The 24,783-nt window shown below is 50.7% G+C and overlaps 1 protein-coding gene across 1 annotated transcript; it reads right to left on the reverse strand.

The window, feature by feature from the left end:
* Window positions 1-1,562: 1,562 nt before the first annotated feature.
* VDAC3 (voltage dependent anion channel 3) lies at window positions 1,563-22,529 on the reverse strand. Its single transcript, XM_066593406.1, has 9 exons — window positions 22,388-22,529; window positions 9,034-9,104; window positions 8,735-8,784; window positions 7,191-7,343; window positions 7,054-7,106; window positions 5,623-5,850; window positions 5,389-5,539; window positions 4,139-4,196; window positions 1,563-2,255 (listed from the first exon to the last, which is right to left on the reverse strand). Exons 2-9 carry the CDS (start codon window positions 9,098-9,100, stop codon window positions 2,164-2,166), a joined length of 852 nt encoding a protein of 283 aa, XP_066449503.1. The 5' UTR covers window positions 9,101-9,104; window positions 22,388-22,529; the 3' UTR covers window positions 1,563-2,163.
* Between the last annotated feature and the right edge of the window lie 2,254 nt (window positions 22,530-24,783).

Here is a 24,783-nt window from a genome sequence, read left to right on the forward strand (position 1 = left end):
ATGTGGATCCACACGTTGGATACTATGCACCCGAAAGGGTTGAATCTAGAATATTGTTATTTACCGCATATATGAGCCATTATTGTTTTAACACGTTTGTGTAATTTTGTCAGTATTTATTCCTGTTTTTCTTTTTGTCTTTTATTCAGCTTGCTGGATGTCTGGTCTCCGAACGCAGAGTTATCTTCACGGATGCACTATTGGTTCGCTCCATATGTTTTCCCGTGCCATTTTTGTTTTTTTCTAAAATAATAGTGATTGTGGTATACATTTTGATATGCGTATTAATATAATAAAGTTTTGTGATATTGATTTGTCTTGGTCATATATATGCTGTAGGTGTCTTATTATAACAGTGAGCATAGTAATGATTGAAGAGCTATGGCTATGGGTAATTTGGAAGCATACTCCATAGGGTCCAGGAGTAATTAACCATTAGGACTCTGTAGTGCAGACATTAAATTAGTGTCTGTTTGTTAAGAGGGACACTTATAATGCCTATCTGTTCTTATGAAAGAAGCTTTGTTTGAGACATATATCCGTCCAGAGCTATTTCTTTATTTGTTCATGAGGCATAGATAGAGCTCTGTCAGCGTCTCATGTATGCTCTGGGATATATCACAGGCAGAGTAAGGGTTAAGGGTTTGTGTATGCTTTGGATGGGCGGACCATATCCATACCATGTGATGCAGCATGTCAGGTTAAGCTGAGGCTTCTATTATGCCACATCGCTAGGAGAAACAGGTTGGACGCTCCCTGATGACGTGGTGCTGCACGGAGAGGAGACACAGCGTCCCTGGTAACTAGAGTTGCTATGGAGGCGCCTGCTCGTGATGCAGCAGGATGTGCTCTGATGACGAGCAGCTACAATGAAAGTTTACACTGTGATTGTGGATGTGCTGTCATCATGGAGGTGCCGGCTCAGCACTCAATATGTTTCATTAAGGAGCTGCTGGAATATTTATTTTGCTCATCTGCCTGTATTATGAATTCCACATTTCCGGCTGGATGGGACTGAAGTGCATCACGTGGGAGACTCTGCGGTAAGGTGACTGACACCAGCAGCTGATTGTAATGTTTTTAATTGGTTAATGGGAGTGGATTTGGGAATTGCTGGTATTGGCTGACATGTTTAGATTTTAGTATATAAGGTGGTGGGATAGAGGTAACATGCATGCTTGATAAAGACCGGAGACGGTCGAAACGTCGCTGCTTGTACCGTTTATGGATTTGGAATAAAAGAACTTTGTTTTACTTCATCCTCTGGTCTGCTGCGGATCTTCTTTATTTATTTGGACTGCAATATATAAAGGTTGGTTCACCCTTATTGATCGGCTGTGCAGAAGTTCTTCCCCATGATTGGGTACTAAAAGTGGTGCTGCAGGACCTCTTCATCTATATATAAACTGTACATTATGGGACACATTTATCAAAGATGTCTCTTTTCTGGCTGGATGCGCAGCAGAGCCCCGCTACTAGTCACCGCCACAGGATACACAGCTGCAATCTGTAAGTGCATAAGACCGGACACACACCAGAGACAAGACAAGAACTCCTCCATCCAATGTTCGGGTGGCCATCTTTATTACAATATTAAAGTAACTTCATGAGAACACTCTGGACAATGGGGTGTGCACTGCGGCTTCTGAAAACCGGGACCCTCCCCCGCCCTGATGTGAACACACAACTTCCATGGTAAAGTAACTATTTTGGGGGTGTTGGGGTAGTGTAACAAACCTAAAGGCGCCATTGACCCTAAAACCGCTCAAAAACACTGAAGCGCTAGACAGACACTTCCAGGGAGCTAGGCTTGTAAGATGTGACCTTTTAAATCTAGACCGGGCCATACGTAATGTATGTGGGGAAACTAATGACCTAATGCTGCTGGAATACAGACCGGGGGATGGGAAGAGTCAAATATTTGGACTGTATTCCTCTCTGAGTGGGATTTCTGGGCATTTCCACACCTCTGCAGATCCTTAGGAGAAGGATATCGAGGTGGCCACCAGGGAACGGTGTCGTCGGTTCCGGCAGGATATCTCGGCACTGCTTGTACATCTCATGCTCTGTGTGTACGGGATATCACATCTGATTCGTGGGAATCTCTGGAGGGGAGAAGGGTCAGGGCTGGTGGATCTTCATAGACGATCTACTACCAAGGTTTTATGCTTCCAGTTCAAAGCCCAGCCCCACCTTGTGGCCTCCGGAGCTAAAGTTCTTCCCGTTGATCAGAGCAGAGACGGTCAGCTTCACGCCTGGAAAGAAAAAAAGTTACATGGAGAACAACCATCTGTATACGGAAACAACTTCGTTTTAAGGAAATGCTGGGTTCTCATGGGACTGTAAGACATGGAAAGATCAGCTGGACCTATCAAGTAGCTGCCTTCACTTTCACATTACTGTGTTGTGGAGCAAGTTCTGCACTGTCGCTCCGTGCTGCCGTACAGCAGATGACTGACTGGTTAGTGATAGCCAATCTCCGACAGCTGGGATCTGAGAAATATCCGATCCTGGCCGCTTAACGCTTTTGATCACCATAGTCATGATCATGGGGAACTTGATCAGGTTACGAAAAGGGAGCAATGCCCAATTTAGATGGGACGAGTGGTCAGGCAAATGATGCCCGACAGTTCATCACAGCGATGATCGCTCCTATGCTGTTACATAGGAGTATCGCTGGCATAGCTCAAAGCACTGCCGGCATGGAGGCGGGGCAGCTGAGGAGCGTTTTCCCACCTCCATTCACAATTTAGGGGCTCCATCACAATACAGTTTTTGCCAGCTGTGATGGAACTCCAACATAATCAGACGGTGCAGTAAATAAACTCCACATGAACGCTCCCTTAGGCCTCATGTCCACAGGCAAATTCGGATTTTAAATCCGCAGCGTTTTTCCTGCACGCGGATCCGCGCCCCATAGGGATGCATTAGACACCCGCAGGTAGTTAAATACCTGCGGATGTCATTTTTCCCATCAGGCGCGGGTCCCGCTTGCAGGAAAAAATCCGGACATGCTCCATTTAGGTGCGGGTCTCCCGCAAGCTTCTATTGAGGCCTATGGAAGCCGTCCGGATCCGCAGGAGACCTGCGCCTGAATTAAACTCATCTGCTCCGGGCGATACAGGTCTTCCTTTCGGCGCGGCCGGAAACTTCTTTCTTCGGCCCGAGCACATCTGCCGGGCCGAAGAAAGATGATCCGGCCGCGACGGAAGGAAGACACGCACGGACCGCTGCAGATGAGTTTATTCTTATTTTTTAGCATCATGTCCGGGGGGCAGGAGGGACCCGCTACGGATTCTCCATGGAGAATCCGCGGCGGGCCTGATTTTCCCCGTGGACATGAGGCCTTAGGGTGTGCTACGGTGTTCATACGCTGCACCAAGTGTCAGATCCACATTGGACGTTGAGCTGACACCCTATTTCTCAGTGGAAGTCCAGAGATTGAGCCTCAGAGCAGATTTAGCCCCAGTCAACGGGACAGATCCACGTGTGGCCACCCGATGAGGATTCTGTGTCGAGAATTAAACAGGTCAGCTTTTTTTTTGTTCCACAACACTGATACCAATGGCATGGATTTCCACAGCATTCGGTAGAGTGCCAAAATGCTGCGGATTTGAGCACCGAATGCACTGCAAAGTTGCACCGTGAAAATAGGGCCCAAGTGTGGCCATCGTGGCACAGAATAATATATAAAGGAGAGGAATACATGTTTACGTTTATACTTGTAATTTAACTCCTTGCAGACGGACGGTATTTCCGTCCGGCCTGAAAATGAGACAGAAATCGCACCTATTAGTTTAAATGGCTATATGTGCATTAACTTTCCATTCACGTGAAAAAAAACGGGACTGAAACGTGAAGGTATAAAAAAATAAATAAAAAAAATAAGGTGAAAATAGCATTTTTTTCCTACATTCACATTGCAAAAAAAAAATGATAAAAGGACTCTAATGTAAGCAAAACAGCAATGAGAACAATATGCGCCGACATAAAACAAGGTGTCATACAGCCAACGGTGATAAAATTAAGCATGATACCTGTTCTCTGATCAGACCTGTAATGCATCTTACAGCAGATGACATTTAACAAAGCTCCCAGGACCAAAGCCTACATGGAAGGCAGGCAACTGGGCACTTACCAGGCCGCAGGCTCTGTGTGTAGCCTACTCCAATCAGGCTGGCATTGTTGACTTTGGCCTAGAAGGAAGAACAGCGGGATTAGCAGGTAATCTACACACAACCTTAATAAGTGAATACATGATCACGACTGCTGGATGTACCGAGACTCTGCATTAATAGTGGAGTCCACCCAAAACAGACAGCACTCTGCTTACTTTTGGATTTCCTCTGAGGCTCCATAACCACACAGAAAAAAATACATCCATAGATGTATGTGCGAAGTTAGGTCTTGGCTACATGGAGATCATCTACAGCACGACTTTCCAGTTATAAAGCCACCCTATGGTCCTCGACAAACAAAGATGGCCGCACCGCTTCTCGGACTACCTGATGCACATTGTGCATTACAAATACATCATTAGTCTTAGACTGCACCTGCTTTGATTAACCAGTGATGTCCACCTAAGAAGTGCTGGCCGGTAAGAGCAGCATGTATTGTCTCCAAATTCCAGTCCTCAGGACCCCAACAGGTCATGTTTTCAGGACTTCCTCAGTGTTGCACAGGTGATGTCATTATTGTCGGTGCCTCAGACATTCCCACAGGTGGTCTTACTACAGGATATCCTGAAAACATGACCTGTTGGGGGCGCTGAGGACACTGTATTAGACTACCAATGCATGGTATGCACAATGTGCATCAGGTAGCCAGGGAAGCGTTGCAGCCATCTTTGCTTGTCCAGGTCGCTTTAACTATTAAACTCCAGCTGCAGGAGAATCCTGTGAATTGTATGCAGTTGTCACTCAATGGTTAAAACTGTAAAGTCATGCAACAGAAAGCTCCAGCGTTAGAGGCTAACCACACTGCTTTAGGTTGTCTCCATTTTACATATAGACTTTGAGAGTGTGCCCCAGCCTGAGTACGGGTCTCCTGAGCTGAAGTCTGAGCATCATATGAGTGCATGATGCTCGGCGTTCGAGTGAAGAGACCCGTGGTCAGGCCAGGATGCACTTTGGAAGTCCATATGTAAAACGGAATTAATATAAAGCAGTGTGGTTAGCCCTTTGACATCCATGGAGTCCTTGAGATTAGAGGACCACCGATCTCCAGAAGGAAGACCATCCTTAGAGCCCACACGCCTGTTCAGCACAATTCAGAGTAATGCCAATAGGGTTTGGTTGCTCTACAGTTTTAGACATCAGCAGTAATACAAGTTACGACCTCCATGATGTGATCTACTAAAGCAGCTGCCATGCCTTGTGGCATACTCACAGAGAGTGTAGTGTTTGAGTCCAGCTGGTACTTGGCACCAATGCCAAAACGAGTGTTGTTGCTGCCTGCACTCCATGCCAGGCTCACGGAGGTCTCCACATCCTTGTTGACCTTCTGGTAGATGGACCCTCCAAACTCTGTGCCATCGTTCCTAAGCAGAAAGAAGGCAGATGCCCGTCAGGTTGGTACTTGCCAACATTATACGGATATCACGCTTTCAGCCGCTGTACTTACACGTTTGTGTGCAGCTGGAAGTCTCCCGCCGTGTAGCCCAGTGCAAAGTTGTTCTGAGCCAGTCTGGACTTGGCGGTATCAAAAGCCATCTGGTAACCAGCCAACCAGCCTTGGTAGCCCAGGACGCCCCAGCCATATATAGTGGGACCAGCCATGTCAAGATCAACATCAACTCCTAGGTTGGCGTACTCCCTCTTGTAGGAGGTCTTCAGTTTGGCACTCTTCTTCCTGTGAGATGCAGGAAGCATAGAAGTCTATTAGGGTTTCCCAAACTGGCATCTCGGGCAGCAGATTTTTGACTGGTGAGTGCAAAAGCAGATTGGTGGAGGCGGGGAGGCAGAACCAGTTCCCACTGGCGCTCACCACCAATCTGTGGCACGTAAACTGGTAAGTGATCGCACATTTGTTTGCGTGATCGAAAGTTTATTTGCGCACCCGCGATTTAGTGCGATTGCACAAACAAATGCCGATGCAACCAATTTCGTCATGTTCGCTTTATAAGATGCAGCGACTTTTTTGCCCGCTTTGGGAGGAAGAAAACTGCGTCTTATAAAGAGAAAAATACGGTATTTTCTGCCGCCGTCTTTCGACCACCATAACCATTTCTCCATCCATCGGATTGTGTGAGCGCTCCTTTCTTTTAGCTGGACGACCTGTGGTTTCTATCGCTACCATATGAGCACGGGACTTTTTGTGATCGCTTTTTATACAGTGTTTTTCTTCGAAACCGGGTGACCAAAATAATAAATAATGTGTTATTTTGATTGAACTTTCATGGACATGGCGATGCAAGACATGTTATGAAGGCGGGGGGGGGGGGGGGGGGTTGTTTTTTTTGATGTAAAGGAAAATTTTTAAAACTAAATATTTCTTGATTTTTTTAATTAAATTAAAAAGGAAAAACTTCCGCTTTTTAACATTTTTTTTTCTAATTCCTCACAGGTTGCTTTATACCATAGACTGCATGTAAATGCTATTTCTGCTAGCATTGTATTAAGACAATCCACAGGCCCGTCTTAACAGGCAGAATTACATACTAGGGGCTTTCAGATGGCCTCGGCTGCCATGACAACGGCACCTAGCAATCTTTGACAGCGGCATTTAAAGGTTTAACAGCTGCAATTGGCAGATAGGTGTCAGCTGTCGAAAGACAGCACCTGCTGTAAATAAAGCCCACCAGCAGAGGGCGTACATGTATGCCTTTTAGCATCAAGAGGTGAAGTTGGTGTCTGTACGCATTGACTTTGTAGTGTATGGTATTCCCCAATATTTACTTCTCTGAAATATGCCAACATATGGGCACATGGTGGTTTGGCGTCCAGATTATAAAGAGAATACCACGTAGTCTACATCGTCCTGCAGAAGGGAATAAACGTATATCAGCCCGATGAGACGCCAAAAGGCCTGTAAGTGTACAGCAATGCCACTCACCCAGTATTGGGTACAAATGTGGTATCCAGCGCCAGCTTCAAGCCCTTCGCCAACTGTATAAACAGAGAATCTATTAGTCACCCTTTGGCAGCCCCCAAGACTGAGGCATTACATCTGGGCTTGCAGCCTTATCTCACCTTGTCTTCTAAGGCGACCTCAGTCCCTAAAGTGTTGTCCGTGTTCCACTTCTGGGTGAAGGTGAGTCCGGCCTCCTGCATCTTGTACTTGGTTTCCAGACTCCCAGATGCTTTGCCTGTATCAGTGTTTGAGGTCCCGCTGCTTGTGAACTCCTGCAATCATAATCAGAGGACCTAGATATTACATGTGAGGAGGGCGGAGCTGCAGCAGTTGGGGGGCGACGCAGGTGGGGTAGAAAGGGCCGTCCACGCTATCCTACTCAGATGCATGTACGGCCGTATTTACATGGGCGAGACCGATCTCAATCCGAGAAACTCGAACCAACATCGCGCTCGTAAACCTGCGATTGTGATGTGTTCTGCAAGAACAGAAACGCATCGGACCGCTGCAAACTGCGATATTCAAGAGTGCGAAAATGGATGTTGTTTCAATAGTGAAAAATTGCATTGCACATCAGATGGCAGGCAAGTGCAACGCGATGTTTGTCATACCCATAGAAAATAATGGGCGGCATTGCCCAAAAATAGAGCATGCAGCAGTTTTTCTACCCCACAGCATTGCTGTAAGAGAAACTTTGCACATATATATATATATATATATATATATATATATATACACATACATACCCATTTAAAATAATTGGTTCTATTTTTGTGCATCTGGCAACACATCAAATGTGCCCATCTACATCCACCATTAGACAGACAGTGGAGCAGACTGCTTATCCCCAGCATATGGGATGTTACAGATAGGTGCAGTAAGAGCCAAGGTGGGGCGTATCAGGGCTGCCCCAAATTATGGGTACTATAAGCACCCACCATATACTGGGATGTAAGGTGGGCTATTCATTCCCCCCCCCCCAAAGAATACTGTATATGACATTATAGGGTCATTGTGGCTTACCATCTATACCATTCCAGGCAGCAAGGAGGAAAGGAGAAAAGAACATGTTACGGCCATTAAATCGCTCCCACGTGTAGAGAGCTGGGTTGTCACACAGTGATAGGACAGTAGATTATGTGTCATTTTACATAGGACTGCAAGGAAACTTAAAGGGTTTATACCTGATAGACTTATCTGTCCATGAGAGGTGATAAAAGTCTGATGTTGAGGGTCTCCTCGCTGAGACCCCCCAGTGATCCTGAGAACGTCCTCTTCTCGTCACTGCAGGGTTACTTCTGCCACCCAGAGACTGAATGGAGCGCTGGTCGCACACGTGCGGTCGCCACTCCATTCATTTCAATGGAGGTGAAAACAAAGCTCTCGGCCATGTCCATCAGCCCCATTGAAATGAGTGGAGCGGCATCGCGCATGCACAGCCAGTGCTTCATTCAATCTTCTCATCCCTACGGGGGTCCAGTGAGGATGGACGGGAGTAGGGGGGGGGGGGGGGGGGGGGGGCTTTGGTAGGGATTCAAATGGGCGATAAAGGTCTATCTTAGTACAACCGCTTTAATGTATGAAAACCTTAACAAATAATGCTGTCTCAAAGGTAGATGACAAACTCAACTCTGCTACATCTCTACTTATTACAGTCGCTTACCACTCCACTGGAGGATTTAGTTTTGAGATCCAACTTCACTAGCCCAAAGCCTGCAACAACAAGAGAAAGGCGGTCACCATGAAGTCACATTCCAGGCAGTTACTCTAAATATTAGGTTATTTTGGAAATCACCATTGCAACCCAAAAACCCCAATCTCATCCTGCTGGCATCACCTGCCCCGTTTAGGACTGCAGCCTGTATACTGAGCACATGGCTGTTGTACACCGAGGCGGCAGCACTCTCCCACCAGCTTCAGGCTGCGGGTGGCATGGATTGGCATCCTTTCTAAATTACCTACCATATCCTTTGTTGAAAACATCGCGGGCAGATTTGCCCAGGTCTGCGTAGTTTGGAGGTACGGCCATGGCTCTAGTGGGGAGATGGAGAAGAAAGTTTGTAAGTTTACAGATGTTAAAAGGTGTTGTCCAGACTTTCTTCCAAAAAACAGCACCACACTTGTCCTCAGGCTGTGTCTGGTATTGCAGCCCAATTTACAGTGCTTCAATAAAAGCAAACTGCAATACCAGACACAACCTGCAGACAGGTATGGTGCTGTTTTTTGGAAGATAGCGGCCATGTTTTTCTAATCCCAGAAACCTATTTCAAGTTCATACGCTGCTCCAGGCTCCGATCCATTGGTCGGTATATGGTTTATAAATATAATAATGTTACTACATGGCATTAACCCTTACCAATCCAGTGTTGGATCTCACCCGACATTGAGATTTCTCTGCATAGCACCCATGTCAGGTAAGTTCCGACATGTTTCTAACACTATGCAGAACAGAGCTCCGACGTTGGAGCTCTCTTCTGCATAGTGTTGTAAACATATGGAATTATAGGATACCTCTGTATTAGATATAGTGCTCATTACTGGAGGTCACACTAAGTCGCGGTGAAGTGACATCTGCAGTAAGGTGGCCAACGACGGCACTGCGCCGTTATTCTAAAAAAACACTGTAATGGTTAAGTCCCCCGTCCTATAGAGTTCAGTATAACATGACAGAAGGCGAGGTGTGCAGCCAGAGTGCGGACATCTATGAAGGATCACACGCCGGCTTAGCCGCGTGTGTCCGGTCAATGATGGGATGCACGATCCGTTGCAGCGCTGTGGCAGCTCATCCCCTCCTGGCAGCGTGAGGTGCCATCCAGTCTGCTGTAAGCCGCTTATTATTTTCATGAGCTAAGCCCTTTAAAAGATCAGAATACACAAGGAGGCCGCAGAGCGAGGGCTGAAGATGCCGGGGCAAGAGTGGAAATACAGTACTCACCTTCACTGTATCCAAAGAGCGGATGGTCGCCGCTGTTCACACGGCCATCAGTCAGCCGTTCCGTCTTTTCTGACCGCAAGAATATCACAAGTAGAGCTATGCTTGCCATCAAGATGTCAGAAAACAAGACAGCCCCGTTGGAGAATCGCTGATGTCCACTGAGATCTGTTGTAGGACGGATACCTAAATAATGGAGAGTACCCTTACGAGAGGCTCCACCGGTACCATCTGCTGCTAAAGGGGCTATACAGGACTGCACTACTGATGATTGGTCCTCGGGATTGGTCATGGAGAGCTGATTGGTGCACCACAGATCAGCTGATTGAGTAGGCTGCAGCAGTTACGTAGGTCCTCCCGCCTCTTCTCTGGCATGTGACGGCACGGTCATTGGTCACATGGCCTGAGAGCAGCTTAGTGCCGTTCAAGTGAGCCGCCATACCAGGCACAGCCACTAAACAATATACAGTGCTGCGCTTGGTATGGACTAAAGTGACAGCACTACTCATCCAAGTTAACTGACCAATTAACTGACCAGCAAGGATCCAAAGCAGCAGACCCCCGCCGATCAACTATTGTTTCCCGATTTTGGGTAGGTAACTAAAGCTTAAGGCCTCCTTCCCACGAACGGATTTCCGCCGCGTAATTCGCGGCGAAAATCCGCTGCGTTGCACGCAGCTATTAGGTTCTATTGAACCTAATAGCTCCATGCTCACGATGCGTAATTCCACCGCGGAATTACGCACCGCGATTTCTCCCGTCCTCACCCGCAGCATGCTCTATTTTCTGCGGGTGAGGACGGGCTGTACGCACTGACGGCTTCCATTGCAGTCAATGGAAGCCGTCCATTCACGCTATCTCCCGCTGTAACCAGCGGGAGATAGCGTGAAAAAACGCTTTCCCGCCCACCGCCGAGCGTCATATGACGCCAAATGACGCGGTCCGGCCGCGTCACGTGACACGGCTGGTGACGCGAGAGCGGTGGGCGGTGACGAGCGGTGACGAGCGGTGACGCGGCGGTGGTGGGCGGGGAAGCGATTTCACGCTATCTCCCGCAGGTAAGTATAGGGGCTCTGGGGGGCGCCGTGACGGGCTTCACAGCGGAATATTACGCTGCGGAGCCCGTCACGCTCGTGGGAAGGAGGCCTAAAGGGGGTTTTCGGGCAATTAGTATGGATGACCCATCCTCAGCATAGGCCATCAACAGTTGATCAGTTGGGGTCTGCTACTCGAGCGCCTACTGTCAGTGTCACAAAACATGGGGTACAGAGAGGAAGTAGAGCGCTCTGACCCCTGTACAGATGGTCCCCGACTTGCGAACAGTTTCCGTTCCAGGAGCCTGTTCGCAAGTCGAACAAATGTTTGTATGGAGCTGGATCGCGGGTGGATCCCGCTCCATACAACGTAGGGTGCGGCTGTTCTTACAGCGGGCACCCGGCGGCAGCAGTTCCGATGAGCCGTGCCGCTTGTCAGAACTGTTAACACTTTAAATACCGCTCTGACAGCGGTATTTAAAGTGTTAACAGTTCTGACAAGCGGCGCGTTGGAACTGCTGACGCCGGGTGCCCCCTGCTGTAAGAAACAGCCGGCACCCGAGGTTCAGGGGGCCCGTACCGCGTCCCACGATGAGATCCCGGGACGCTGTGCGGTTGCTAGGCAGCCGGGGACCTCCTGAAAGGCCCCAGGGCTGCCTATGCAGAGTGCTCACAAGCGCACGGCTTGATAGGCGCTCTGCATAGACAGCCCTATGGCCTTTTAGAAGGCCCCCGGCTGCCTGGCAACCGCGATCTGACCGGACAGGCTTCTATCAGGCTTGATAGAAGCCTGCCCGGTCCCTGCACAGTATGATGTAATGCCATAGCATTAAATCATACTGTGCAGGACAGATTGTTCGTATCTTGTGAAATTCGTAACTCGAATGTTCGCAAGTCGGGGACTATCTGTATGGTGATCAGTACCATTAAAATCAATGAGAGATGTGCCTGCAATTACCAGCATCGGCCACTAGACAGAAGTGGGGAGTGAGCGGCTTCCGCTCTGAACCCCTCTGTGTGTTGTGGCACTACTACCTGATCACCCAGTGTCCTGAGCGACGCTCCCCAGCCAATCAACTATTGATGACCTATCCTAGGGAAAAGCCAAGTCAGACATTGAAAAGTTTTGCTAGTTTCTTCCTGCATCAATTTCTCAGAGTTTTCAAAACTCTGCTTGCTGTCAGTGAATGCAGACGTTCTTCTTTACATCTAGATGCTGAAAGAAGATGCTCAAAAGACAGTTTTCTGCAACTGTATCCAGTGTAGTGCAAGCTAAACACAGCAGCATCTCAAGGCTCTCCTGGCCTGAGGATTTGCTACAATGTATCAGTGCAGAGGAAAATGTATCAAGTCTCCCAGAGGATTTCTGGACTGGATACAATGTATCACCTGTGACAAGTAGCTGTGCGGATCTTGAAGGGTTAAAGGGGTTGTCCCGCGCCGAAACGGGTTTTTTTTTTTTCAACCCCCCCCCCCCCCCCCCCCCCCCGGTCGGCGCGAGACAACCCCGATGCAGGGACCTAAAGAAAGCTTACCGGAGCGCTTACCTGAATCCCCGCGCTCCGGTGACTTCTATACTTACCGGTGAAGATGGCCGCCGGGGTCTGCTTCCTCCGTGGACCGCAGCTCTTCTGTGCGGTCCATTGCCGATTCCAGCCTCCTGATTGGCTGGAATCGGCACGTGACGGGGCGGAGCTACACGGAGACGGCATTCTGCACGAGCGGCTCCATTGAAGAGAGCAGAAGACCCGGACTGCGCAAGCGCGGCTAATTTGGCCATCGGAGGGCGAAAATTAGTCGGCACCATGGAGACGAGGACGCTAGCAACGGAGCAGGTAAGTAAAAAACTTTTGATAACTTCTGTATGGCTCATAATTAATGCACAATGTATATTACAAAGTGCATTAATATGGCCATACAGAAGTGTATAGACCCACTTGCTGCCGCGGGACAACCCCTTTAACATCTTGACAGTTGTGTAAACTGCATCACAATGAAGCTTCGTTCCATAGTCCCCTTTACGCTACTAAACGGGCGGCTTCACAAAGCTACAGGATTATCTGTAACTGTCGGGTCGCAATAAGCCGGCAGCCGCACGGCGCCCCCATTCACATTCCTGTTTTTATAGGGTACGGCAGTCTAGTCACTCGTATGACTATCGGCCCGTGTAAAACGACCCTCGGCCTCATTATTTTGGACCCGTGGAAGACGAGAGGACTCAGAACGCAAAAACCGCCACATGAGCCTTCTATCGGGATGAGCCAAATACACGCAGCGGTTCCGCCGATGCCGGATCATCAGACGTTTAGTGATGTCACATCTGAGGGTCCTTCTAGACGAGCCGATTCTTGTTTGAGCGAGGAGTGATGCCGCCGCCGGTCGCGCAGCCCGGTTAGACACTGTTTGCTCGTTCGGAAGCGCACTGTTCCGTTTTTCCCATTGGCAGTATAAGTGAACTAACGGTGGTTTCTGCGCCTGCGTAAAACGGACGAACAAGAAGCGACCGGCGTTCGTCATTAGCGTTTAGGCCGGATGATTGGGACTTTTGCTCGTTCTTTCTAAAAGCACCGTAATATTCGTCTAGATCAGGAGCCCCACGAGCGGCCGTGGAGGCGGAGACTCCTCTCAGCTGAGGGTTTGCTGCAGTCGCATCAGGCTACTATCAGGCCAGATAACGCACATCATTAGCGCGGCCGGCGCTCCACTTAATGGCATCTAAGTAGGGTGATACAGCAGAGCCGGCAGTCCTCAGATGCCCGGCGCTGTATCTGCAGCCTCGCACTGGCACATTATCTGCCATTAGACAATAATATCTAAAAGCACGGGTGGCACACGATGGTACCCGTATAATGCCAGCTGTATCCGGCCGAGTCACAGAGAGTTTACCCCATAACCGCAACTCCTTCTATTGGTGGCGATCACTACAGTGGCACCTGCAGGAGCCATACTGCAGCTTCCACGGACCCACAAAGCTCTTGAAGGGGTTGTGTCATGATGGCATCCTCTACTCATATGGCAGACCCATAAAGCTCTTAAAGGGGTGGTGCCATGGTGGCATCCTCTATTCACTTCCAAAACCAATAGGGCTCTTAAAGGGGTGGTGCCACGATGGCATCCTCCACTCATATGCCAGACCCATAGGGTTCTCAAAGAGGTTGTGCCATGATCGCATCCTCTGCTCATATGCCCAACCCTTAAAGCTCTTAAAGGGGTTGTGCTCTGATGGCATTTCCTATTCATACACCAGTGGCCTACATGGACAGAATAGAGAGCAGCTCTGTAAGAGTGGCTGCTGCTGCCCAGAGGCCCCTGTGCCATCCTTGTGATTACAGGACGGGCATTCATGTGGATGGCTGTCCTGCATTACTGTATTTCCCCTGCAGGGAAATGTTTCACTTGCATCTTCCTGGGGATGATCAGGTGTGGGACCACCCCGGACCCCATATTCTGTAATACATTGTTACACACCCTTTAAATCAGCATGATTAGGAAAAAAGAAACACCCTCATCTGTGCTGCCTGTGTGAGTGTCGGTCTCTACTGCAGTTTGGGATTCAGTTCATGGTAGACCAGGATGAACAGTCAGATAAAAAGCAGGATACACACAGAGGATGAAGACTGGGTCTTAAAGGGATTCGGTCACCAGGTTCATCAAGTGTGACTCAGAACTGAGCGCCGAGTCACGAAGGTGGGCCACGCCGGCCACCCAGCCCGCCACAGGCAGAGCGATAGCTCCCTATACACAAGGGGGAAGAGATCAGCGTGGCCCGCCACAGATCAGCGTGGCCTTCTGTTAGTAAATCCTTGCGTTCCCCAAGAGGTAACAATTCCGCAACATCTTTTCTTAAAGCTCTGTGTTGTGCCGTTCCTCTGTTATTGCTCCTGGAAATCGATGAAACAATTGACAACTGGGTGTGACCAGGTGGAGGCGTGTTCTTACACAGCCTAATACTGTCAGCGCTGATGGGATTAACACCCAGTTATTAATTTTTCAAAAATTTCCAGGAAGAACAACAGAGGGAAAGTACAATGTAGTTATGGGAAATGCACCTTCCGTACCATACAGGCTGAAGTGCAGAAGAGGTGGTGGGTTTCCTTGAACTGTCTTGAAGCAATATGACAAGCAGTATCATAAGTTTGCTTCACGTCTTAAGGAGGGCCGTGCACTGTCCCACCCGCTTTATCTTATGCTGCCACGCCAGGGCATGGCACACTGCAGGAGTGGGGAGGGGGCACCCACAGTGACCATTGTGCACTGGGGCCATGCATGAACCTACAGATGTAGCAGTGCTGAACCAGCAATCCCCAGTCACTGGACTCCTCTCGTGTTGAGCTGTTAATCCACAGCGGTGATGGTCACATGACGCGGCGTACCGTCATCTGAGTTTTAGTATGACCTTTATGATGTACGATGCGTGCCAACAGCATGGAGCTCACGTGTCCCGCAGTCCGTGGTTGTCGTGTGAGAGCGACCACAAGGTACGCTAACCCAGGGAGTCCCAAGACAAGGGAACTAAACTGCTGCGACTCCTGGGGAGGTGAAAGTAGAGTGGAGGGGCGCTGCTCTAACAAGGGGGGTTCTATCCTGATTGGGGGGCAATAACTCAAGTGAGGCGGCTACTACAAGCCTCCTCTGTGCTATATACAGTCCTCTTACTGTACAACATACTGTAGACAGTCCGCTCCTCTGAAGGTGACCCCGACACCCTCCTACTATACAGGTCCTTCCCCACATAAGAGGGGGGTGCCAGACTACTTTTCCATTGACCATCCTGTGAGGATAACCCCCTCCCTATATATCCATCACCGTGCTACATAAGGGCACCCACTACTCGGGGGCACGCACCATATCCATCACTGTGCTACCTAAGACCACCCCCTCCCCAATGACGCACACCATATCCATCACTGTACTACACAAGAATACCGCCTCTCCGAGGGCACACACCATGTCCATCACTGTGCTATCTGAGCCCACCCCCTCCCCGAGGGCACACACCATACCCATCACTGTGCTATGAGCCCACCCCCTCCCTGAGGGCACACACCATACCCATCACTGTGCTATCTGAGCCCACCCCCTCCCCAAGGGCACACACCATACCCATCACTGTGCTATCTGAGCCCACCCCCTCCCCGAGGGCACACACCATATCCATCACTGTGCTATCTGAGCCCACCCCCTCCCCAAGGGCACACACCATACCCATCACTGTGCCATCTGAGCCCACCCCCTCCCCGAGGGCACACACCATATCCATCACTGTGCTATCTGAGCCCACCCCCTCCCCAAGGGCACACACCATACCCATCACTGTGCTATCTGAGCCCACCCCCTCCCCGAGGGCACACACCATATCCATCACTGTACTACACAAGAATACCGCCTCTCCGAGGGCACATACCATATCCATCACTGTGCTATCTGAGCCCACCCCCTCCCCGAGGGGGTGAAACCATATCATCACTGTGCTATCTGAGCCCACCCCCTCCCCAAGGGCACACACCATACCCATCACTGTGCTATCTGAGCCCACCCCCTCCCCGAGGGCACACACCATACCCATCACTGTGCTATCTGAGCCCACCCCCTCCCCGAGGGCACACACCATATCCATCACTGTGCTATCTGAGCCCACCCCCTCCCCAAGGGCACACACCATACCCATCACTGTGCTATCTGAGCCCACCCCCTCCCCGAGGGCACACACCATATCCATCACTGTGCTATCTGAGCCCACCCCCTCCCCAAGGGCACACACCATACCCATCACTGTGCTATCTGAGCCCACCCCCTCCCCGAGGGCACACACCATATCCATCACTGTGCTATCTGAGCCCACCCCCTCCCCGAGGGCACACACCATATCCATCACTGTACTACACAAGAATACCGCCTCTCCGAGGGCACATACCATATCCATCACTGTGCTATCTGAGCCCACCCCCTCCCCGAGGGGGTGAAACCATATCATCACTGTGCTATCTGAGCCCACCCCCTCCCCAAGGGCACACACCATACCCATCACTGTGCTATCTGAGCCCACCCCCTCCCCGAGGGCACACACCATACCCATCACTGTGCTATCTGAGCCCACCCCCTCCCCGAGGGCACACACCATATCATCACTGTGCTATCTGAGCCCACCCCCTCCCCAAGGGCACACACCATACCCATCACTGTGCTATCTAAGCCCACCCCCACCCTGAGAACACACACCATATCCATCACTGTGCTATCTAACCCACCCCCTCCCCGAGGGCACACACCATATCCATCACTGTGCTATCTAACCCACCCCCTCCCCGAGGGCACACACCATATCCATCACTGTGCTATCTAACCCACCCCCTCCCCGAGGGCACACACCATATCCATCACTGTGCCATCTAACCCACCCCCTTCCCAAGGGCACACACCATATCCATCACTGTGCCATCTACCCCACCCCCTCCCCGAGGGCACACACCATATCCATCACTGTGCTATCTAACCCACCCCCTCCCCGAGGGCACACACCATATCCATCACTGTGCCATCTAACCCACCCCCTTCCCAAGGGCACACACCATATCCATCACTGTGCCATCTACCCCACCCCCTCCCTGAGGGCACACACCATATCCATCACTGTGCTATCTAAGCCCACCCCCTCCCTGAGGGCACACACGATATCCATCACTGTGCCATCTACCCCACCCCCTCCCTGAGGACACACAGCATATCCATCACTGTGCTATCTAAGCCCATCCCCACCGAGGACACACACCATATCCATCACTGTGCTATCTAAGCCCACCCCCACCCTGAGGACACACACTATCTAAGCCCACCCCTACCCCGAGGGCACACAGCATATCCATCACTGTGCTACCTAAGACCACCCCCTCCCCAATGACGCACATTATATCCATCACTGTACTACACAAGAACACCCCTCTCCGAGGGCACATACCATATCCATCACTGTGCTATCTGAGCCCACTCCCTCCCTGAGGGCACATACCATATCCATCACTGTGCTATCTAAGCCCACCCCCACCCTGAGGGCACACACCATATCCATCACTGTGCTATCTAAGCCCACCCCCACCATGAGAGCACACACCATATCCATCACTGTGCTATCTAAGCCCACCCCCACCCTGAGGGCACACACCATATCCATCACTGTGCTATCTAAGCCCACCCCCACCCTGAGGACACACACCATATCCATCACTGTGCTATCTAACCCCACCCCCACCCTGAGGACACACACCATATCCATCACTGTGCTATCTAACCCACCCCCTCCCCGAGGGCACACACCATATCCATCACTGTGCTATCTAAGCCCACCCCCTCCCCGAGGGCACACACCATATCCATCACTGTGCTATCTGAGCCCACCCCTCCCCGAGGGCACACACCATATCCATCACTGTGCCATCTGAGCCCACCCCTCCCCGAGGGCACACACCATATCCATCACTGTGCCATCTGAGCCCACCCCTCCCCGAGGGCACACACCATATCCATCACTGTGCCATCTGAGCCCACCCCTCCCCGAGGGCACACACCATATCCATCACTGTGCCATCTGAGCCCACCCCTCCCCGAGGGCACACACCATATCCATCACTGTGCCATCTGAGCCCACCCCCTCCCCGAGGGCACACACCATACCCATCACTGTGCTATGAGCCCACCCCCTCCCTGAGGGCACACACCATACCCATCACTGTGCTATCTGAGCCCACCCCCTCCCCAAGGGCACACACCATACCCATCACTGTGCTATCTGAGCCCACCCCCTCCCCGAGGGCACACACCATATCCATCACTGTGCTATCTGAGCCCACCCCCTCCCCAAGGGCACACACCATACCCATCACTGTGCCATCTGAGCCCACCCCCTCCCCGAGGGCACACACCATATCCATCACTGTGCTATCTGAGCCCACCCCCTCCCCAAGGGCACACACCATACCCATCACTGTGCTATCTGAGCCCACCCCCTCCCCGAGGGCACACACCATATCCATCACTGTACTACACAAGAATACCGCCTCTCCGAGGGCACATACCATATCCATCACTGTGCTATCTGAGCCCACCCCCTCCCCGAGGGGGTGAAACCATATCATCACTGTGCTATCTGAGCCCACCCCCTCCCCAAGGGCACACACCATACCCATCACTGTGCTATCTGAGCCCACCCCCTCCCCGAGGGCACACACCATACCCATCACTGTGCTATCTGAGCCCACCCCCTCCCCGAGGGCACACACCATATCCATCACTGTGCTATCTGAGCCCACCCCCTCCCCAAGGGCACACACCATACCCATCACTGTGCTATCTGAGCCCACCCCCTCCCCGAGGGCACACACCATATCCATCACTGTGCTATCTGAGCCCACCCCCTCCCCAAGGGCACACACCATACCCATCACTGTGCTATCTGAGCCCACCCCCTCCCCGAGGGCACACACCATATCCATCACTGTGCTATCTGAGCCCACCCCCTCCCCGAGGGCACACACCATATCCATCACTGTACTACACAAGAATACCGCCTCTCCGAGGGCACATACCATATCCATCACTGTGCTATCTGAGCCCACCCCCTCCCCGAGGGGGTGAAACCATATCATCACTGTGCTATCTGAGCCCACCCCCTCCCCAAGGGCACACACCATACCCATCACTGTGCTATCTGAGCCCACCCCCTCCCCGAGGGCACACACCATACCCATCACTGTGCTATCTGAGCCCACCCCCTCCCCGAGGGCACACACCATATCATCACTGTGCTATCTGAGCCCACCCCCTCCCCAAGGGCACACACCATACCCATCACTGTGCTATCTAAGCCCACCCCCACCCTGAGAACACACACCATATCCATCACTGTGCTATCTAACCCACCCCCTCCCCGAGGGCACACACCATATCCATCACTGTGCTATCTAACCCACCCCCTCCCCGAGGGCACACACCATATCCATCACTGTGCTATCTAACCCACCCCCTCCCCGAGGGCACACACCATATCCATCACTGTGCCATCTAACCCACCCCCTTCCCAAGGGCACACACCATATCCATCACTGTGCCATCTACCCCACCCCCTCCCCGAGGGCACACACCATATCCATCACTGTGCTATCTAACCCACCCCCTCCCCGAGGGCACACACCATATCCATCACTGTGCCATCTAACCCACCCCCTTCCCAAGGGCACACACCATATCCATCACTGTGCCATCTACCCCACCCCCTCCCTGAGGGCACACACCATATCCATCACTGTGCTATCTAAGCCCACCCCCTCCCTGAGGGCACACACGATATCCATCACTGTGCCATCTACCCCACCCCCTCCCTGAGGACACACAGCATATCCATCACTGTGCTATCTAAGCCCATCCCCACCGAGGACACACACCATATCCATCACTGTGCTATCTAAGCCCACCCCCACCCTGAGGACACACACTATCTAAGCCCACCCCTACCCCGAGGGCACACAGCATATCCATCACTGTGCTACCTAAGACCACCCCCTCCCCAATGACGCACATTATATCCATCACTGTACTACACAAGAACACCCCTCTCCGAGGGCACATACCATATCCATCACTGTGCTATCTGAGCCCACTCCCTCCCTGAGGGCACATACCATATCCATCACTGTGCTATCTAAGCCCACCCCCACCCTGAGGGCACACACCATATCCATCACTGTGCTATCTAAGCCCACCCCCACCATGAGAGCACACACCATATCCATCACTGTGCTATCTAAGCCCACCCCCACCCTGAGGGCACACACCATATCCATCACTGTGCTATCTAAGCCCACCCCCACCCTGAGGACACACACCATATCCATCACTGTGCTATCTAACCCCACCCCCACCCTGAGGACACACACCATATCCATCACTGTGCTATCTAACCCACCCCCTCCCCGAGGGCACACACCATATCCATCACTGTGCTATCTAAGCCCACCCCCTCCCCGAGGGCACACACCATATCCATCACTGTGCTATCTGAGCCCACCCCTCCCCGAGGGCACACACCATATCCATCACTGTGCCATCTGAGCCCACCCCTCCCCGAGGGCACACACCATATCCATCACTGTGCCATCTGAGCCCACCCCTCCCCGAGGGCACACACCATATCCATCACTGTGCCATCTGAGCCCACCCCTCCCCGAGGGCACACACCATATCCATCACTGTGCCATCTGAGCCCACCCCTCCCCGAGGGCACACACCATATCCATCACTGTGCCATCTAAGCCCACCCCCTCCCTTGAGGGCACACACCATATCCATCACTTTGCCATCTAAGCCCACCCCCTCCCTTGAGGGCACACACCATATCCATCACTGTGCCATCTAAGCCCACCCCCTCCCTTGAGGGCACACACCATATCCATCACTGTGCTATCTAAGCCCACCCCCACCCTGAGGGCACACACCATATCCATCACTGTGCTATCTAAGCCCACCCCCACCCCGAGGGCACACACCATATCCATCACTGTGCTATCTAAGCCCACCCCCACCCCGAGGGCACACACCATATCCATCACTGTGCTATCTAAGCCCACCCCTTCCCCGAGGGCACACACCATACCCATCACTGTGCTATCTGAGCCCACCCCCTCCCCGAGGGCACACACCATATCCATCACTGTACTTTGTAAGGTCGCCCCCTATATTTCAGTGTAGAATATGACACCATATCACAGTACTATGTAAGTACACAACCTCCCCTATATATACTCACAGGATATAAGACCCCTCACCAACCACATACCGTACACATTGTATATTATGGTTCAGTGGTCGCAAATCCACAATGGCGCAGCAAACATCAATACGACAGATTACAAGGGAAATAGCGGACATAGAAGAGCGCCCTACTGGGCAGAGGCCGCCATCAGACCCCCAACCGTCATCCTCCTCTGCTGATCCGGCCATGTACACAGCACTTACTCCGGACAGGTGGGGCTCGTGTACGGGGCAGTAATCCACTCGCGTGATATCCAGATATATTACACACAGCATACACGGAGGCATTCATTACTGTAAACACACATATATATATATATATATATATATATATATATATATATACATATATATATATCCCTCACTCCCACCACTTGTGCAGTCTGCAGTGCACTACCTATGCATACACCCCATATATATACTTGCATCTCTCCCAGTATCCCCCTCCCCTGTACATAACAAGCTACCCCATAGTACATGCTGAAGGCCCTTCCCCCACACAAATCCCTTTCTGCGCCCCCTGCAGCACGGACGACCCCGAATTCGTCACCTGTCCCCGGCTGAAGGTCTCCTCTGCGTCTCCCTATACCAGGCGCATGCGCGGATATCCCACCGCTACTCCAGGAGCACATGCCACACCCACTCAGCGCTAGAGGGGGGGGGGGGGACACCAGAAGCTGCTGTGATTGGCTCAGTAGGCACTGGAGGATCTAACAGCCTCATCTGCTGATCAGTGAGCACCATAGAGCCGCTTACGGGGGTAGAACGCCTCTGCTTGTTTGTGCGTGAAGTCTCTATGGTGTATGTGATAAACTAGTGTAAAAATGGCGGAAAACGTGCTAGAAGGAACAGAATTGTTGGGGCTCCTGATTAGTATCTGGGGTTTTTTTTATAGTGAAGATTATAGTTCTGCATGACTGTATAATTCATTATGAATGATATAAAAAGGACACCAAAAATAAAAAATGTCCTGATTGTCTTTTGTAATCAAGTTGTTTTTCAAAAATAAAAAGTCTCTACCGCAGCCGGTCACGTCATGGGGTGAAAATGACAGTAGGGTGTTAGGTACTCCCCGAGTGCCCAGTTTCAGCGCTGTATTACCGTTACGTTGGTATGCGCATGCAGCGTGATTCTCCGGACGGCTCTGTGCATGCGCTCTCCCATTCATCTCTCTCTCGGTGCAGGAATAGGTTCCATATATCCCCCCTCTTTGATATCAAGGAATGGTAACATGCAAAAGATATTCTTCAATCATATATGGAGGACATCTCAAAGCATTATATCCAGTGAGCACAGGTGACGTCTCCTCTGACTAGAGTCATTCACTTTCCCTTTCTCTGGCCCAGATCATCATGATGATTTCTCCCGGTCGCAACTTGTCTATGTTCAGCGCCAGCGTTCTCACACGATGTAGAACCTGAGCTCCATCCTAAATGGCGGGGTCTGCGGCTGCCCTGCATTGTGTGAGAATGCCGGCACTGAACAGTGATAAGTTGTGACCGGGAGAAATCATCATGATGATCTGGGCCGGATAAAGGGAAAGTGAACGACTCCAGACAGGGGAGACATCACCTGTGATCACTGGATATAATGCTGTGATATGTCCTCCGTATGTAATTGAAGACCTTTTGAATTTTTTAATCAGACGGGAGGGGATCTCTAGAATCTGCATCGCGCCATAGAGTGAGTGATCTGATCTTTCACCATTTTGGTTTTTAATATCGTATTTTATTTGGTTCTATCGTTATCTTTATTCCTGAGCGCTGTCTTGCTTTCAAATATTCATCTCTTATGGGAGAGCGTGCGCATGCAGCCATCTGAAAAAGAGTCATGCTATATGTGACACAGCGCTGGATCGGGGCACCCAATGACTATGAAACACAGCTCCCCGGACTTCTTGTTCCCTATAATGTAGTTTATAGGGCACCATGGTGATGGCGGGATCCCTTTAATGTCTCTTCGCGTGTTGCAGTCAAATTGAGGTTTTTTGTTTGTTTTTTTTGCTGACATGATTTTTGCAAATATAGCCGATAATCCGTGTGACATCCGTTTTTCATGTATGCAAAAGAAGAAAAAAAAACACAAGGCAGCCCAAGTGATGTCAGTTTTATCACAACCCAGAAGAAACAGGGTGTGCAACCCCCCCGATAGTGAACACAAATGCTAATGTGTGTTCACTGTGGGGTTTTTCTTGTTTTTTTTTTACACATACACTTTGATGGGTGTTTTTGTTCTATGAAGCAACCAGTGTCAGGCAGCTGCTGCCAAGGCAAATAGGATCAAGAGGTCATGGGGCACATGAGGAGAACATTGTTCCTCCTCTTTACAAGTCACTGGTCAGACCACACATAGAATATTGTGTACAGTTTTGGGCACTGGTACCCAAGAAGGACATATCAGAGCTTGAGCGAGTACAAAGGTGGCAACTAAAGTAATAAATGGAACGTGAGGCCTACAATACCCAGAGAGGTTATCAAAATTGGGGTTATTTAGTTTAGAAAAGAAAAAAAAGGCTGAGGGGCAACCTAATACGAGGGGGTGCTGATAAGTCTTTGGCTTTGTGTTCTTTTTTTTGTTTCTATGGTAACGAATGTTACATCGCATCAAAGCCTTATGTGTCTAATATAGGTTTTCAAAACTTTGTGTTTGTAGCTTATGGCAACAGTGATCTCGGCACGCGGGAAAACAAAATGGCGGAGTCTAAGGTGATATTCACCCCAAATGAGAGCAGAGGAGTGATAAAACTCTTGTTTCTGCAAGGAAAGTCCACACAGGATATTCCCGGTGATATATCGCTGACATTGGGGGATCAATGCCCTTCATATCCTACAGTTAACAACTGGGTTACCAAATGTAAAATGGGCCACTTCAGCACCAATGATGAGGAACGTCCTGGACGACCGAGAGAGGTTGTTGTTCCAAAGATCGCCGATGCTGCGCACAACC

The sequence above is a fragment of the Eleutherodactylus coqui genome, chromosome 2 (assembly GCF_035609145.1).
Source record: "Eleutherodactylus coqui strain aEleCoq1 chromosome 2, aEleCoq1.hap1, whole genome shotgun sequence".
Taxonomy (NCBI): domain Eukaryota; kingdom Metazoa; phylum Chordata; class Amphibia; order Anura; family Eleutherodactylidae; genus Eleutherodactylus; species Eleutherodactylus coqui.

Coding starts and splice junctions, on each gene's coding strand:
- VDAC3 (XM_066593406.1), bottom strand. CDS start 9,100: ATGGCCGTACCTCCAAACTACGCAGACCTGGGCAAATCTGCCCGCGAT. Junction 5,851..7,053: donor ACATTTGTACCCAATACTGG/GTGAGTGGCATT, acceptor TGCATCTCACAG/GAAGAAGAGTGCCAAACTGA. Junction 2,256..4,138: donor CACACAGAGCCTGCGGCCTG/GTAAGTGCCCAG, acceptor TTTTCTTTCCAG/GCGTGAAGCTGACCGTCTCT.